The sequence below is a fragment of the Acipenser ruthenus genome, chromosome 4 (assembly GCF_902713425.1).
Source record: "Acipenser ruthenus chromosome 4, fAciRut3.2 maternal haplotype, whole genome shotgun sequence".
Lineage (NCBI taxonomy): Eukaryota > Metazoa > Chordata > Actinopteri > Acipenseriformes > Acipenseridae > Acipenser > Acipenser ruthenus.
Genome location: NC_081192.1, coordinates 2,046,287 through 2,064,130, shown reverse-complemented (window position 1 = coordinate 2,064,130; position 17,844 = coordinate 2,046,287). Strand labels below are relative to the sequence as shown.

The 17,844-nt window shown below is 38.9% G+C and overlaps 2 protein-coding genes across 3 annotated transcripts in view; one reads left to right on the top strand and one right to left on the bottom strand.

The window, feature by feature from the left end:
- LOC117400622 (collagen alpha-3(IX) chain-like) overlaps nt 1–8,172 on the top strand; it is a 55,858-nt gene extending 47,686 nt beyond the window's left edge. For both annotated transcript variants that reach the window (XM_059021289.1, XM_059021285.1), the window contains 10 exons: nt 117–170; nt 352–423; nt 711–746; nt 1,570–1,614; nt 3,857–3,889; nt 4,174–4,320; nt 4,590–4,644; nt 6,216–6,398; nt 6,746–6,823; nt 7,846–8,172. In XM_059021289.1, coding sequence (XP_058877272.1) covers nt 117–170; nt 352–423; nt 711–746; nt 1,570–1,614; nt 3,857–3,889; nt 4,174–4,320; nt 4,590–4,644; nt 6,216–6,398; nt 6,746–6,823; nt 7,846–8,048 — 906 coding nt within the window. In that variant the 3' untranslated portion in view covers nt 8,049–8,172. The remainder of the gene's footprint in view (nt 1–116; nt 171–351; nt 424–710; nt 747–1,569; nt 1,615–3,856; nt 3,890–4,173; nt 4,321–4,589; nt 4,645–6,215; nt 6,399–6,745; nt 6,824–7,845) is intronic.
- Nucleotides 8,173–9,919: 1,747 nt separating this feature from the next.
- Nucleotides 9,920–13,819, bottom strand: LOC117400620 (leucine-rich repeat protein lrrA-like). Its single transcript, XM_059021290.1, has one exon. It carries the CDS (start codon nt 12,275–12,277, stop codon nt 11,456–11,458), a length of 822 nt encoding a protein of 273 aa, XP_058877273.1. The 5' UTR covers nt 12,278–13,819; the 3' UTR covers nt 9,920–11,455.
- Between the last annotated feature and the right edge of the window lie 4,025 nt (nt 13,820–17,844).

Below are 17,844 nucleotides of genomic sequence, written 5' to 3'. Positions count from 1 at the left end.
CAGAAACCATAACTCAACATAGGAATAGGAACTCCATAGCATTGATCCACGATGTTTGTGAGAATCTTTGTGTTAATTAGACTCTAACTCTAACTAAAAACCTTTCTTTGTTTCAGGGTGAAACTGGAAAACAAGGACCATTGGGTGCAACTGGGCTTCCTGGACCTGATGTGGGTTTAATATGTCTTTGATATTACTTTAAAATCCAAGCATTGACTGTAGGCGCAGGTGTACTGTTAAACATCTAGACATTTTTTTTGGTATGTGCTAAGATGCACAAGGAAAGGATTCAGTAGTTATTTTAACATTGTGATTCATTGTATAACTGTCATTTTGTGTCCTGACCCACAGGGTGAAAACGGAGACAAAGGGGAAGCTGGTCCTCGTGGTATTAAAGGCCATACTGGAGAGAAAGGAGAACAGGTACAGCATTGGCAGAGCGGATTTGTTTCTTTATATGTACTATAGAAGTGTTGACTAGGCTAGGCAGGGCCATCATACCATTCCCCTTCTACGATTAACAGTAACCTGCATCTGTTTGTACACTTCGTGCACCTGCTTTTTGATATATTTATGTATTTATTTTTATATCTTTCAGTTGTATCCAGTTTCAGTTTTTAGGTTGGTAGGAATGAAGAGACCCTGTACAATGGCAAGTCTTCTTTGTCCGTGCATGTACAGTATTTATATATTTCTGTATCTCTTTTTAGGGTCCCATAGGACCTGCTGGCCCACAAGGGAGTGAGGTACATTTCAATTTAATTTGTGTCCTGTGTATTACAAAGTTCTACTGTAAAATACTGCTGAAGGGTAATCTGGCATAACAAACAGTTCAACGTAGGTTTATAAACAGAAAGAAAGTGGATATGAGATCAATGAAACCATTTTTATTTGTATTCATTATTACAATCTGTTAATCAAATTTAAAAATGTAAGTTTCCCTAAAATGCCTTTTCCCAACTTACAGTTGATTAGACCCTTACTTATCTGTTAAACATAAGCAGCCTTTCTTTTGATTCTAATTTAAGTTATATTTAATAAAAAAAGCTACAAATACATTTTACCTGAGTGAAGTGTATAGCAAAAACAAGAGTAGAATTTGAAATGACTGTGTATTTTCTTGATTTCTACACTGATAATAACTTTCAATAAGATCACAAGCACAGAGAGGTAAGTTGAACAAATCGTATTCTTTTCTCTGTGGCACGGCAATAACAGAAAACAACAAAAGACAGCAGATTCCACAACATGCCGAGTGTAGCCGTGATTACAATTGACAGATTCCACAATAACCAGTGTAGCAGTGATTACAATTAGCAGATTCACTACCCTGAAGAATCTATTCAAAACAGAGTGTTCATGAGAAAATGAAAACAAAATGGCAAACCTCTTTTGAGGAATAAACATAGAAGGCCTTTTGAAATTATTTCCCAGGCTTTGATGTGCCCAGACTTGACTAAGGGCACCTTATTGATTTATGGGATATTTTCATTCACATTGATGACTATTTAACTCTGAAATAAGTCTGAAAAAATGAGTGTTCATTTAACTGTGCTGTTTACACTATAGGGCAAGCCTGGTGAACTTGGAAAAACTGGGAATAAAGGAGACATGGTATGTGTTCGTTTTTCTGTAATGGATGTTTAAAGGGTAGGTTTCCCTTGCTTTGTATATTCTATGGTCCATGGCTGTGTTCATTGCTACAAATGCAGTATAGGTAACTGGTACTAATTTGGGAGTGGGCACATGTATAAAAAAAGCAAAGTCCTTTGTTTGGTGGAGGAGTTTTGAGGTGTGTGTGCGTGTATAGATGCAGTTGTAGTCAAAAGTTTTTACATACCTCAATGGAAATTTATAATTTCTAGAATTTTTTTAAAAACAAATAATTATAGGAAAAATCTTTTGTAGCAAAAGTTTTGCTTTTGTGGATGAGGAAAAAAAGGAGAGGAAAGGAAAGAAATAGATGTCTACAATTATTTATTTCAGCAATTTTTTTTTGCAAAACTCAAAAAATGCGAATTCAAAAGTATTCATACCCTGACAAGGAAAATTAAATTAATAGCTAGTTGCGGCACCTTTAGCAATTATAACCTCTTTTAAACAATTAGGATATTTTTCAATGAGTTTTTGGCATGATTATTTAGTGGTTTTTGTTCAGTGTAAAATTGTTCCAGTTCATTCAAATGCCGAGGACTTCTCTTGTGCACAGCCTTCTCAACTCATACCAAAGATTCTCAATCAGACTTAAACTTTTGGGACTTTGACCAGAACCTTGATTTTATTCTTCTTTAACCATTCTGAAGTAGATTTTGATGTGTGTTTTGGATCGTTGTTGTGTTGGAACGTCCAGTTGCGCTTTAAACCAAGTTTAAAGGAGGGTTTCAGATGATTGGCCAATATCTTTTGGTGTGCTCTGGAATCCATTTTACCATGTATTGGAACTACATTTCCTGTGCCATTAGAGGACAATCAGCCCCATAGAAGGATATTACCACCTCCATGCTTGACAGTAGGTATGGTGTTCTTTTCTTTCTTTAAACATAACGACGGTCAGCTTGACCAAATAGCTCGATTTTTGTTTCATCACGCCACAAAACCTTTGACCAGAACTCATATCCATTATTCAAATGCCATTTTGTAAACTTTAAGAGTTTGTCCTTGTGACGCTTTCCTAAGAGTGACTTTTTCCTTGGCCTGCGACCATTGAGACCTTCACCATGCAATACTCAACCTATGGTTTAAATGGAAACCCCCGGGTCCCACTTGCAGCCAGTTCACTTTGAATATCATTAGCGGTCAATCTCAGGTTGTTACCAGAAATTGGGATACTCAAATGCATGGAAATCTTATTGTATCCTTCTCCAGCTTTGACAATAAATAATTTTCTGCCCAAGGTCTTCAGATACTCTAGCTATTTACTTTTTCCCATATTGACTTATTGGTACTGACAGCAATCATGCTATGTCTAACCCTTTTATACTCTCTAAGAATGTTCACCTACAATCTAGCATTTCCTAGAATTAGGTTCTGCATTATCATATTGAAATTTCCAGCACCTTGTAGACAATACTATCATAGCATCAAAGGGTATTAATACATTTGAATTAGCATTTTTTGAGTTTTACAAAAAAAAAACCCTGCTGAAATAAATAATTGTAGGCATCTATTTCTTGTCACTTTTTTTCCTCATCCACAAAAGCAAAACTTTTGCACAAAAGAGTTTTACTAAAATTCTTTGTTTTCTAGAAACTATACATTTCCATTGGGGTATGTACACTTTTGACTACAACTGTATGTATATATATATATATATATATATATATATATATATATATATATATATATATATATATTGGCCCTTATGCCCTGTTTGTTTGTTCCAGTGTTTTTGTTTATTTAATAAACATGCTCATCAGCTCTTAAACTGCATCTTTCTGTCTCTGGGTCTACTTCCTGCTGGCAGTCAGCCTGGGCTGTGGTGCTACCCTGTCACAATCCTGAAAATATTTTATAAATGGATCCTTAACGGAAATGTGGCCATGACCCCAATGCTTACCTGAATCTAGGACCTCTACTGTACATTTACTATTCTCCTTTAAAACCACTGTATTACTTTGGATTAAAGTGAAACCAATACATCTCCATAGATTGTTCTTAGTTGCGTTTAAATGATTGCATACTTACTTTCACTGTGGCTATTTATGTGTATTTATTTTTGTATCTTGTTTATTGATTTCCTAATCTCTTTTAGTTGAAGCATTTTATAGGATGAGTGGGCTGGACTTCTTCTGTATTACTCTAATGTATTGATTGTTTGATTTGTATAAACTGACTGCAGTTAATATGTGTTTTACAGGGTCCTACTGGCATTCCTGGGATTAAGGGAGAGGTATGATTTTCATATCCATTTTTATATGCATACAGCAGGCTAATCATGTTCTGAAGACTTCCCTTTACTTCCCTGCTAACATGCATTATCAGAGACTACAGTATACCTGTCTGGGCAACAAGGTTTATTCATGACATAATGTCTGCTACATTCATTAACAAAGGGGTGAACTGAGCTTCAAAACCCAGAGGAGAAAGGCTAGTGTTTTCAACCTCAACCATTTATTTCGAGAATAAAACACTTGTGAATGCTTTTTATATGAACTGAAGCCCTTCTAATTCCAGCAAGGAGCCAAAGGAGACAAGGGTCCAAAGGGGCCAGAAGGCCACCGTGGACAACCAGGCCACATGGGACCTACTGGGCCCCCAGGCCCTCGTGGGATGGATGGGGACAGGGGTATTCCAGGTCAGCCTGGTCCACAGGGTCTTCCTGTAAGTACCATTAAACCACTAGAGTCTTACTTGCTGCAGTTCACCACCAAACCTGTACAAGCAATGAAGTAATGTGTTATATTTCATAACAAGGCTTTGCTATAGTATGTAACATTTTTATATAATTATATTACCTTGGATACTATTATAAACACAATTAGGTGCAGCTAACATTGCACAACAGCTGGAATGTACTGCTGGAGGAATCTAACTGTTTTATCGTTGGATGCCTTTTCCATTATCCTAATGTTTTTCATATTACCACGCAGGGGCAAGAAACAAGTGAGAAGAGAATCAGGGAAATTTGCAACTCCATGATTCAAGGTTAGTATTTTTAACTCCCTCCTTGTCTAATTCCAAATTATGGGCCACATTTCTCAAAGCTAATTACTCTATATTATTATTATTATTATTATTATTATTATTATTATTATTATTATTATTATTATTATTATTATTATTTATTTCTTCTCAGACGCCCTTATCCAGGGTGACTTACAGTCATAAACAAATACATTTCAAGAATCCCATCTATCCATTCTATTTTCTAATGCCAATAACAATTCTTGAGATTCATTGCAAATCACTAAATTACATGTCTGAGCTGTTTAGTTCTTTGGAACAGTTATTATTATTTTTTTTTCTTTCTGAAAAAAAGTGCTTGACAATTTGAAGAGCTTTGAGAATCAAGCCCTATGTGCACTTTTCACATGATAGACAATCTAATGTTCATATGTAGGGTTTATTCCAAATAAAGTCTATTTTACAGAAGCTGCAGTGTACCATAAGGTTTTAACAATGTGTCATGTTTTAGAAATGTAGTGTAAATGTAGTGAACCAACATGCACTTAGCACGCAATTCTGTGACTGTGACGATTGTAATGTTGTGGAGAATAACATTTCACTCAATAAGGAGTCCAGACAAGTCGTTTTCAAAAGGTTTATTTTTTCACATTTCGTTACCCCGTCCTCACAATCGGTTACACAAGCCATGCAGAGTCAGTTATAACTACAGTACAGTAAGAGTTCACGTCCGGTATTTGGTACAAGCTCTGAAATACATTCAGATTACATTTGCGTTTGATAAGTTTCTGATATCACTGCACAACTGTCAACTGCCATGCACCTCACTTACTGAGCATCCAACTCCATTCCCTGTAATCACACACCCACAATGCATCTGCTCCGTTGGGAGTTGGGATGAGACGTCAGCCTCCAAAAAGCACTAATCTTAAAGGTGCAGAGCTAGAATATGCATATACAGGATATATTTCTATACATAAACAACATGTATTTAACAAATATTTACCAACACTTTTATTGTAGTTGGTATATGTATTAAATAACAGGGATGGTTCAATTAATGTACCTTTATTTTGAAGTGTATCCCTGTAACAGGGCCAGGAGCCCTGTACATGAAAAGGGGGCAGGGCAAAGCCCTGCCATAAAATGTGGGTTTTTTGTATTTGTTTATTTTAGAACGGGGTACCCCTCTGCCCCTGTGCAATTTATTATGTTGTTGTTGTTGTAGTAATGTGTTCTGGCAGAGGCAAGGTTGGCAGCTCGTCCTCTGCCAGTAGTATTTAAAATAAACTTGTGCAGATTGTGGCCGAGGGGTAATGAGAGAATTGATAGTTAACCCCTCGGCCACAGTAAATAAAAGCCTGCAGCTCTCCCTGCTCTGGGTGGGTGTTCGGAGAAGCGAGCGAGAGAGATGTGTAAAGTTTACAAAGTGTATTTGTTTAAATATTTTATTTAGTTTTGGTATTTAAAAATAAACGGTGCCCAGCACCTTTTGCACCACAGTATTTTGCGTTTGTTTTCTTCCTGCATTCTGGTCTGATGTCACCACATCGGCTACCCTGTCACAATCCCATTATTGTTATTAATTCCAGACCAGATTGCCACGCTTGTTGCCAGTCTCAGGAGTCCAACTGTTAAAGGTGCACCGGGCCGTCCTGGAGCCGCTGGTCATCCAGGACCACCAGGGCCACCTGGGTCTGAAGGACATCCAGGACAGAAAGGCCCTATGGGTCCCAGAGGGCAGCAAGGATTCTATGGAGAGCCTGGACTGAAAGGTACCAACAGCTCAGCACCTTCTAATACTGCATCCAAAAGAACGTTTTATTTCAAGAAAGGGATAACTAACCTGCCTCAAATTGAAACAGTGCTGATACACCGTCTATACGGTGGTGACTGCGGGAGCCACCTCCAAGAGCGATGCATCTATGGTAGATGCTGGAAAGACAATGATGCCTGTGATAGATGGCCTGAGCTAACTGCTGAGGTTGTATGGCAATTCAAGCATTATGTCAGAGTACTCGTATTGCCTAATATAACTGGCAAGAGCTCGTGAACACTTAGGTGATCGTTATAAGTTTCATCAAGGCGTGTTTAATGCTTTGATCTATGCCCCTCCTAACAGGTGACACTGGGGAAAAAGGAGAACGTGGAGAAGCTGGAATTGGAAAACGTGGGAGTTCAGGACCACCAGGACCTCCAGGTATTGAGAATTGGGTGTTAATGTATATTAAGATGTAAAACTAAGAAACCCAACACACTTTTGACTTTTTATTGTGCTATAATGTTCCTCTAAAAGTACATGGAGGACAGCTCTGTAAAACAGTGACTCAGTTGGAAGCCCTTGGTCAACAGCAACTCTTTTAAAAAAAAGGTGCAGTGTTTTTCAAGAATTCTGTACAGTGTTTACTTTTCTTTCGACACAGCTGAAGAAGGGCTTTTGTCCGGAACGTCCTGAAATAAATAATTTTTTAAAATAATTTAAACCATCCAAAAAACTTTCCATTTTTGTACACTGCAGTTATACCCCATTTCAAATACACACACACACAAGCTGGAATGGATTTGTGATTTTAAGCTTCTTGGTCAGTTTTCTTTAATTATTTTAGTCCTCAGAGAAATACTGTAACTTTGCAGAAGTGTTCCAGCAAGATTACTGCCAGAAGATGGATTTTACCTTCGTGAGCATTTGGGCAGGATATGGAATTTTACTTCATGGTTGCACTTGCATCCTCCAAGATGTTAAAGTGCTCTGCAAATTCATTCTGTATATAAAAACAAACAAACAATAATGACAACTTAGATGAGATTTTCTGAATGTATCACCATATTTTACATAAAATAAATGGTTTCCATTGTATTTGCGATCGGGAGGTCATCTAGTCGATGGCATTCATTTTGTTTTCACATGTAACGGGGAGTAAAACATGAAGATTACTATCCTCTTCCCCCAATTACACATGACAGATGCAGTTACCTGCTGCATAAATGGAAAATGAAGGATACACCAAATTGTCACAGCGGTGAAGTCCAGACTATCGACTACTTTTGTGAACAATTGCCCCTCTGTATGTCAGGGAGTATACTTGAAATCCATGTAGTGACACATGAGGCCATTAAATGGCTTTCAAACCTCAATATAGAACTTGAGTAGTTGCATTTCTGCACGCCATACAAGACAAGGAGAGAATATTGACGTTCTAAAATGTCATGCTCTGTTTGCAGGAGAACCTGGTCTAGATGGTGTTGGCAAAGCTGGCCGTGATGGTGCTCACGGGGAGCAGGGAGTTCCGGGGGAAACTGGTTTTCCAGGCTCTCGGGGTCCCAGAGGCCCACCTGGGGTGTGTGATCCCACAAGCTGCATGGGGTCCCCACCGATGTTCATGCCAGTGAGTGGCAAAAAATCCTCCAGTATGAAGGGCCCATGAAAAAAGAAGACCCCTAAATATAGGTTATACAGTATGAGAGCTCAAAAATAAGGGGTTCATGCCCTGGTCATGGCCAAGATGAACTTGAACTGTTTCCCATTTCATTAAAGCTTTGAAGACTTGTGAGCTGTGCTTGTCAACCCTTGATTTTTAAGCTTTCATCTGGCAGCAGTGCCTTGTATGTTTGTATAAATGAATCTACCCTTGATGTTGAATTGTCCAAAATTTGAATATAGAGACAAAAAAAAAGATGTTTCAGTTTATCCCATTGATTTATTATTCATCCACTACTGAAATAGTATTGGGGTGATGAGCAATGAAGCTGGTTCTTGTTTTTTGTGTAGTCCAATCCATTATACGAGAGTAATATAGGGCCTTTTTATTCATGCCAGCTTCTTGGATAAAGTGTAACATCATGTCTACTATTTGAAATGACGTTTCTTCATAGCCAGTTCAATCTTCATACTGTGGGCCATATCAAAGCATTTACCCTGTGCTAAATTAACACCTTTTGTTAAATAAATGCATACATTAACAATTTTGGAGATACCATAAGGACTGTCAGGTTGAAGGGTTTAATCATCAATGTTCAATCTCATAAAACACAAGCCTTCCAGTTGTTAAATACACAGACATACTGAATCGCCAAACTAAATAAAATCCACAGTTATACCATGTATCTAATGCATGCCTTTGTCAGCAAGTATTACATTGGAAAAATATCAAATTGACACATTTATTTTAAACTGACCTTATTAACTGTCTGGCTATAATTATCTGCTAGATCAAAAACTAATCAAAATCCCAAAACAATTATTTCGGGGGGGTTCTTTTTAGCTGTGGGCTCAGGCATAGATTTTATCTCAGGAAACTATGTGAACTATAGAAACAATGCAGACTTGCAACTTCCCCAGGCCCATCTGTATTGATCAACTGCAAACGTAATACCGATCCACAAAAAGGGAGACAAAACCCAACCAGGTAACAAAAGACCAATAAGCCTGACTTGTATTATATGTAAACTGATGGAAACTATAAAAACTATTCCAAAATGGAAAATCACCTATATGGTAACAATATCCTGGGAGACTGTCAGCATGGTATTAGGAAAGGGAGATCGTGTCTAACTAACCTGCTTGATTTTTTTGAGGATGCAACATCGACAATGGATAATTGCAAAGCATACAACATGGTTTATTTAGATTTCTAGAAAGCCTTTGACAAAGTCCTACATAAAAGATTAATTCTCATACTGAACGCAGTAGGGATTCAAGGAAATGCATGCACATGGATTAGGGAGTGGTTAACATGTAGAAAACAGAAAGTACTGATTAGAGGAGTAACCTCAAAATGGAGCGAGGTAACCAGTGGTGTACCACAGGGATCAGTATTAGGTCCTCTGGTATTCCTAATCTACATTAATGATTTAGATTCTGGTATAGTAAGCAAACTTGTTAAATTTGCAGACGACACAAAAATAGGAGGAGTGGCAAACACTGTTGAGGCAGCAAAATGATCTAGACAGCATTCAGAACTGGGCAGACACATGGCAAATGACATTTAATAGAGAAAAGTGTAAAGTACTGCATGCAGGCAATAAAAATGTGCATTATAAATATCATATGGGAGACACTAAAATTGAAGACGGAATCTATGAAAAAGACCTAGGAGTTTATGTTGACTCAGAAATGTCTTCATCTAGACAATGTGGGGAAGCTATAAAAAAAAGGCCAACAAGATGCTCGGATATATTGTGAAAAGTGTTGAATTTTAATCAAGGGAAGTAGTGTTAAAACTTTACAATGCATTAGTAAGACCTCATCTAGAATATTCTGTTCAGTTATTATTATTATTATTATTATTATTATTATTATTATTATTATTATTATTATTATTATTATTATTATTATTATTTATTTCTTAGCAGATGCCCTTATCCAGGGCGACTTACAGTCGTAAACAAAAATACATTTCAAGAATCACAGTACAAGTAATAATACAATTAAGAGAAAGATAAATACAATGACTTTGGTTATAGCAAGTACAAGTATGACAAAATACGATTCAGTAACAGAGCAGATAACAGTGTCAGTGATAGTTACATCAGGATATAATTAAATACAAAATACTACAGATTAAACAACACTTGACAGATTACAATACTCTAAAGTACAGGATTAAATGCAGTAAAATAGGGGGCAGATAAGAGCAAGTAAAGCGCATTTAAGGAAGAGTGATAAAGTGTCCAGGGGGAAAAAAAAGAGGAGTTCTACAGGTGCTGTCTGAAGAGGTGAGTTCTGGTCACCACGTTACAAAAAGGATATTGCTGCTCTAGAAATAGTGCACAGAACAGCGACCAGAATTATCCAGGGTTTAAAAAGCATGTTGTATTATTATTATTTGTTTATTTAGCAGACGCCTTTATCTAAGGCAACTTACAGAGACTAGGGTGTGTGAACTATGCATCAGCTGCGGAATCACTTACAACTACGTCTCACCCGAAAGATGGAGCACAAGGATGTTAAGTGACTTTCTCAGGGTCACACAATGAGTCAGTAGCTGAGGTGGGATTTGAACCGGGGACCTCCTGGATATAAGCCTGTATGCAGACAAGTTAAAATAATTTAATCTATTCAGTCTTGAACAAAGAAGACTACGCGGTGATCTGATTCAAGCATTCAAAATCCTAAAAGGTATAGACAATGTCGACCCAGGGGACTTTTTCAACCTGAAAAAAGAAACAAGGACCAGGGGTCACAAATGGAAATTAGATAAAGGAGCATTCAGAACAGAAAATAGGAGGCACTTTTTTACACAGAGAATTGTGAGGGTCTGGAACCAACTCCCCAGTAATGTTGTTGAAGCTGACACCTTGGGATCCTTCAAGAAGCTGCTTGATGAGATTCTGGGAATAAGCAATCAAACAACCAAACGAGCAAGATGGGCCGAATGGCCTCCTCTCGTTTGTAAACTTTCTTATGTTCTTATGTTCTTATGATCAGGGATTAACATTGTGTGACTGTATTCAAATCATGAGCAGGAGACTGAAATAATGCATTAAGGACTCAATAAATTGGTTTTTCTTTATTTGTATTTTTGCAAGTTACAATTCTACCAACAAATTATTTTTGGATGGTTTTGCAGACCCCAAATATCACTAATCTTCTAAAAGGTGCCAATCAGGCCAGCTAAATAAGCTGCTTGCTTAGTATTTCTGTTTTCCATTAGCACTGAGATAGTATGTTATGTTATATATTTGCACCAAAGGGGAAACTACCAAGGGTAATACACACCTGTTATAGTGTGACTGAGAGATAGTAAATATTTAGATAAAGCTGACCACCCATAACATCAAATCAACATCAGCACAGATGCTATACACCAAAGTTTAACAAAAAATGTATAGTTTAAAAAGCAGCAGCATAAGAAATCAAATAACCTTCATCACTCCAGGCTGCAAAATATTGTTTGATCTCCAGTGGGCCTCCTCTGCATATCTCTAGCGGAGGGTTTTCAAGTGGGTTCCCTTCGAAGTTTGAGGAACACTGATTGTCCCCCCATTCCAAGTTCACAAGGTTCCCAAACTTCCTGGGAAGAGTCCTCAGCTTGTTTTTGCCCAGCCACAAAGTGTGAAGGCTCCTGAGATTACTGAAAGTCTCAGGCAGGCTTTCCAACCTGTTGAAGAACAAGAGCAGGGTCTCCAGCTTTGACAGGTTCTCAACACTGGGAGGGATCGTCCTGATCTTGTTATCACTGGCATCCAAAAACGTAAGGTTTCTCATCTGGCAAATCTGGATTGGAAACTCCCTGAAGGCATTATTGGCCAGGTGTAAGCTGGTAAGCTTCTGGAGTCTCCCAAACTCTTTGGGAAGGAAGCTCAAGAAGTTATTGCTGAGGGTCAGTCTCTCCAAGTTCTTTAAGGCTCCTATCTCAGCAGGGATGACTTTCAGCTCATTGGTGTCTAGATTAAGAATAGACAGGTTCCTTAGCTGTCCAATTTCTCTCGGGACCAAATCCATCCTGTAGGTCAGGCAGCTCTCCCGCTCTGGGCTCATCTCAAGGACTTGCAGTTCCTCCAGATCAAATACTTCCAAGGGTACAGATATCAGCTCTTTCCCTTGCAATTTCAGCCTCCTTTTGCCACCTTCAGTGGGATCTCTTTCCAACCTGTATTTCCAAAACTTGTCCCCATTCAAGACTAGTGAGAGGTGGGACTGTGCAGGTTTCATCCTGCTGCACTCTCTCCTTCTCTCTGTGCCACTGTAGAAGAAAAGGATCCCCTTACACCAAACACATTGTTTTTAAACTGCCTTTTGTCATGATAAATACATACAATAATAATCTCCTTACAGAGGAAAGGCAGAAGCTGTTTAAATGTTTCCACTTCACTTCAAAGTTCTTCCTTTTTTTATTTGTTCTTCACTGCTTTGCACAAGGGATGGTTGTACAGCGTCTCTTGGTTGCCTAGCTACCAAAGGTAAAGTAAATGCTGCTCCTAATATGTACGGTACAAAGCTCACAGCAGCTCCTTTGTCAACTTGACAGTTTATACACACTGCAGTTAAATAATACTGTAGGTGACTTCCCTAAGTTACTATACACACACACACACACACACATTTAATTCACAGAATTTTCCATAAACAAACCATACTGTACAGAGGATTAAATACTAGTCCCGAAACAAAACATCCTGTGAAATCCAGCATCAATTAGGAGTACAATTATATACGATGGATTATACAATGTGCTGGATTACAGAGGTACTGTAAAATATTGTACCCCAAAGAAACTAAGTATCAATGACAAACTATTTGAACACTTAGTTGTAGTATGAAAATAATATTATACCAGTTAAGGTGTTTTAGTACAAAGGAACATTCAGTAAATATTAATTGTTTGAAATGTATTTTTGACTGTAAGTCACCCTGGATAAGGGCATCTGCTAAGTAATAATAATAATAATAATAATAATTACACATTCATACTAGAACTGCCATGCGCGTCAGTTTAACCCATTTTGCATTTGAAATGTTAATTACTCTTCTGTTGTAAATCGTATGTGTATGTCCATTTTTGACTTTTCTAAATATATGAATTAAATATCCTGAAGGCGTTTGATAGCCAGAGTCGCAAAAATGATAAAGTTATAAACAGTTCTACCTAGAACTGCCACGTGAGTCAATGTAACCCATGCATTACAGTACATGTCTTTTTTAAAATATAACATAAGATATTCTATTATTTTTGTAAATGCAGCAAACAAGACATGCCTCCTCCTCCTAGCACACATGTTTTTATTTCAAGCCTTTGTTTGTTGACTGACTATGAGACAGAGATTGCTACGATTGTGGATTTGTCACGATGCCAACTCAGTGAGAGCCTAGTTGCTTATTTTTCAGTGTACCTGGGAGGCAACAATCGTTTTGTTCCACAAATGCAACTGGGAATATATCAGAAGGAAATATTTAATCTTAAAAGTAAACATTTTGATTGGAAGCTGCACTCGGATGCATACAGCAAACTGAAATGACAGGTAGGATAACAACTTATGTGCCTAATATGAAACGTATTTTATATATTCTTTTTTTATATTACTTTTAGAAAAAAAAAATCGGTTTTACAGGTTTGTATGTACCAGTTTACACGTGTTTACACAATAGTGTTCAATGGAACTGCGTCTGTGATAACAACACAGCTCCTGGATGCAGACGCGTACGCTCCTCCCTAGAGTACAATGCAGCCGTCATACCGGAAGTGCTATATTTTCTTTTTCTGTAGTCTTAGAAACAATGACTTCTGTTTTATAGTTTTGTATGTATATACCCGTTTCTTTTGAAATGTATATTTTATTATATTTTTTCACTGTTTGTAGTCGTGCTGTATATGCATATTTTATATTTTGGAAATAAAGCCTTTATGTTTAATTTTCCATTTAAATACGGTGTTTCTGCGATGCAAATGTTAGATATGATGTTCATGAATAAAACTTTTTAGCTGTATCCGATAGTATGTCTTTCATTTTCATAACAAAGCAGTTTAAAAATGTATGGGTCAAAGTGACCCACGTGGTGGTTCTAGGTAGTTTGAAAATCCGGCGGTTCTAGTGTTAAGAAATATTCTGTTTTGGGTGGAAAAGTATTGATTTAGTTATCGTGAAAGTAGCTGGACACTGACATGACAAAACATTAGGTTACTTACTGTAACCCTGGTTCCCTGAAAGAGAAGACGACCACCAACCAATACTTTTGGGATATGCCTGCCCGAGCATTTTCGCTGAGCATTTTATGTCAGAGCTGCCGATAGGCCCCTCCGAGGAGTGATGTTATCGGTCCCGTCTGCTGAATGAATAAATAGTCACTCTGCGGAGCTCACTTCCTCTTTTGCATTGAACATTCAAATGTGAGTGATGCGACATAGCAAGGTTTGGTGGTCTTCTTGTCTTTCAGGTAACCAGGGTTACAGTAAGTAAACTAACGTTCCCTTTCAATTTAAAGACGACCACCAACCAATACTTTTGGGAAAAGTATACCAAAGCCGTCGCGAGAGAGCGTGAGCAGACAGCAATCAAGGGACGCCTCGCTACCGCCAACTAGTGTTGGTGGTGTGCATGTACAACCTCAAGGATCCTTGCGCCTAATGAAGGCATAGAGGGATCTACCACATTAAGTCAGTAGAACCTGGTGAATGTATGTGGAGTAGCCCAGCTAGCTGCAGTACAGATGTTTGTTAATGATGCACCTCGAAAGAGAGCCCATGATGTGGCCACACCTCTGGTAGAGTGCACAGCCACCCTTCCAGGTGGCGATAGGCCGGCATTATTGTAAGCAGTCGATACTGTGTCCACAATCCATTGGGACAGTCGCTGCTTCGAGAGGGCTTGACCCAGGGTTCTTTCACCATAGCAAAGGAAGAGCTGGTCAGACTGATGCAGCACTTTCATCCTATCCACATAACCTCTCAATGCCCTCACTGGGCAGACGGAATTTAGTTTCCTATCCTCCTCCGTATCAAAGGGAGGGGGATGGAAGGCCTCTAGTTCCACTGACTGGTTCAAGCGGAAAGCCGTAATCCCCATAGGTAGGAATGCAGGGTTTGTGCGCAACGATAGCCTGTTTCCATTATCCCAAACATGCACACAGGAACTGTGCACAGACAGAGCCTGTAGCTCACTGACCTGCTTAGTGGAGGTGATGGCCAATAAAAAGGCTGTCTTCATAGAGAGATATTTCAGCTCTATGGAATGTATAGGCTCAAACGGGGCCTCAGTGAGAGCCTCCAAAACCACGTCTAAACCACTCGGGGACGGCATCCTTTCTAGGGGGACACAGCCACCGAGCACATTTTAGAAAATGGGTCGCCAGAACATGGGTGCCCGGGGATACTGAGTTTATAGAGATGTGGCATGCAGATATAGCTGCCAGGTACACTTTCAGCGTAGAGGGGGACCTGCCTACCTCTAGCAGATCTTGCAGAAACTGTAAAATAATGGCTATGGGGCAGTAGATGGGGTCATGACCTCTGGCCATACACCACTTCTGAAAATACCTCAATTTGTAGTGCATATAGTGGAGGAAGCCCTAGTGTTCTGCAGTGTACTAACGACCGTATCTGAGAGCCCTAAGGCGGACAGACGGTCCCGTTCAGGGACCAGACCCACAGCTGGAGTCTGCCCGGTCATGCGTGACAGAGGGTGCCTTGCACCTGACTGTGCGCAGCGGGTAGGGTGACCAGACATCCTGATAAAATCGTGATCGTCCCGATATTAGGGGCTTTGTCCCGCGTCCTGACCGAGGTACTGTCGGGACACCATTTGTCCCGATTTTTAGAGCAAATGTTGAAAACCCAGGTGTAAAATGTTTAATTTTTATTTCCTCGCTAGGAAATTTCGTATATGTGGTTGATGTACTGTCTCGTGGTGCAACAGCGTACTCTACTGGTTTAGGGCATGTTGTTTGAGTGAGTTGTTTACATTGTATATATGCGGCTATCCAATCACGTTAACCTGCAGTCATATGATGCAGGATGTGTCATGTGTTTTTCTTGGTGCGTACGCCTGTGCGTCCAGGTTTACTGATGGCTGGTGTTGTTGATAAGCCTGTCACAAAAAAGCAAAAAAAAGCAAAAAAAAGTATCGAACGCAGTGGGGAAAAAATGTATTCAATCACATGTCCGTGGTCAATATTTAGGGTTATAAGAATTAGGGTTATAATTAGAATTTCACTGACATTTCACGGACCTGTTTAAACATTAAATAACACCCAATATTTCAGAGCACTATAAAAGCCTAAAAATAGTGGTACTTGCATCCTTACTAAAACAGAGTGCTGTCATTTGTTAAAAGGCAAGCATGCAACATCTCCAAACAGTTGCTGCCGACATTCTCTGTCTGGTATGGATTTGCCCATACACTGAGACTGCACATTCTGCATCCACTGAATTTGTTGGAAGTGTAAGGCAAAGCTTTGCCAAGTTATACAGATGTGGAAATCAATTAGAAACAGTCCCAAAACTCAGTTACACAAAGGTATCTGGCATTCTTTAATAAAGTCCATATATGCAGCACATTCGTTGTTGTGTCATTTGCCCCATCAAATAATTAATTTTATCAGTACTGAGTCAAAACAAAGAAAATGTGCCTATTCGGGTTTAAAATTCTAACTGTGTTTACAAAGTAAACAGCAGGTTGTTTGAACCGAGGTAGCTGTGCTTGATTGTACCTGTAACTTGGGTACAACCAACACAGGAATACTTTTTTGTCTGCGCTGACTTTCCAATTTGTTTTCTGAAAGCTGTTGTTTGTTTTATGTTCTCTTCAGCAGCCTCTGTAGTAGCCTTTTGTTTAATGTGTGATTCTTAAGTTATAGCGATTTATCATATTTTCTTTGTCACATTACACGATGTGCAAAACAATTATCTCCATCTGCATGTACAGTTTATTTGGTAAATGTCTTGACATGATCCTCAGCCGAAATATACTTTGCTTGTTTTGCTTTGTCATCCATTTTTGGTATTTTACGTCTAATGCTGAAAACTAGATTTTAGCAACCTAAATCAAAATGCAGCACTGACTGTCCCACCTGCTACGTACAATACAGCAGGTCACAGAAAAGCCAATACAGATGCACTGATAGGCTGATTAAAACATCATTGTCATCTGAACAATAAACAAGAAAGTCACACTTTAATTTAATTCAGTTTAGAGGCAAGTTTAAAATCCTGTTATGTTCATGTTTAGTGGGTTCCTCAAAAACTTGCTCTATTGCACTTCACTGGCTTGCGACCATGCAAAAAAGGTTGGATTTTTTTCAACATCATCCGACCCTGTGCGTTTTGCGGTTGCAGACACACAAGAAAAGGCCACACAACTTTTCAAAAAAGACACAGTTCGAGGCAGTGCAGACGATGTCATTCCAACCGTCGGAGACCACTGACTGATACCAAAAAATGGGTCACAGTCAGAAGTATAAACCAGCCTTAACCGCTTTGGAGTGTTTTTTTTTTTAATTATGTTTCTCTAAGCTTGTGTTTTTGCCTAAGTGCAATGCACACAGGAAGGCGAAGGAATAAAAAAAGCCTATTTACAGAAGATAGATACGTAGTTAGCGTCGCTTGCATTGTGGAGTAGTTCACAAGGTTTCCTGATTTTTTACTCTTGCTCTCTGGTCACCCTAGCAGCAGGATTTCCCAGGGCTGGCACTGCAGCAGCTGGCAAAGGTTTGAAAACCAGATTCTCCTGGGCCATCTGAGGGCCACCAGAAGAACACTATCTCTCTCCTGACCTTTTCTAGAAAGG

What these genes read in the sequence shown, in the direction of transcription:
- LOC117400620 (XM_059021290.1), bottom strand. Translation starts at nt 12,277, where the DNA reads ATGAAACCTGCACAGTCCCACCTCTCACTAGTCTTGAATGGGGACAAG.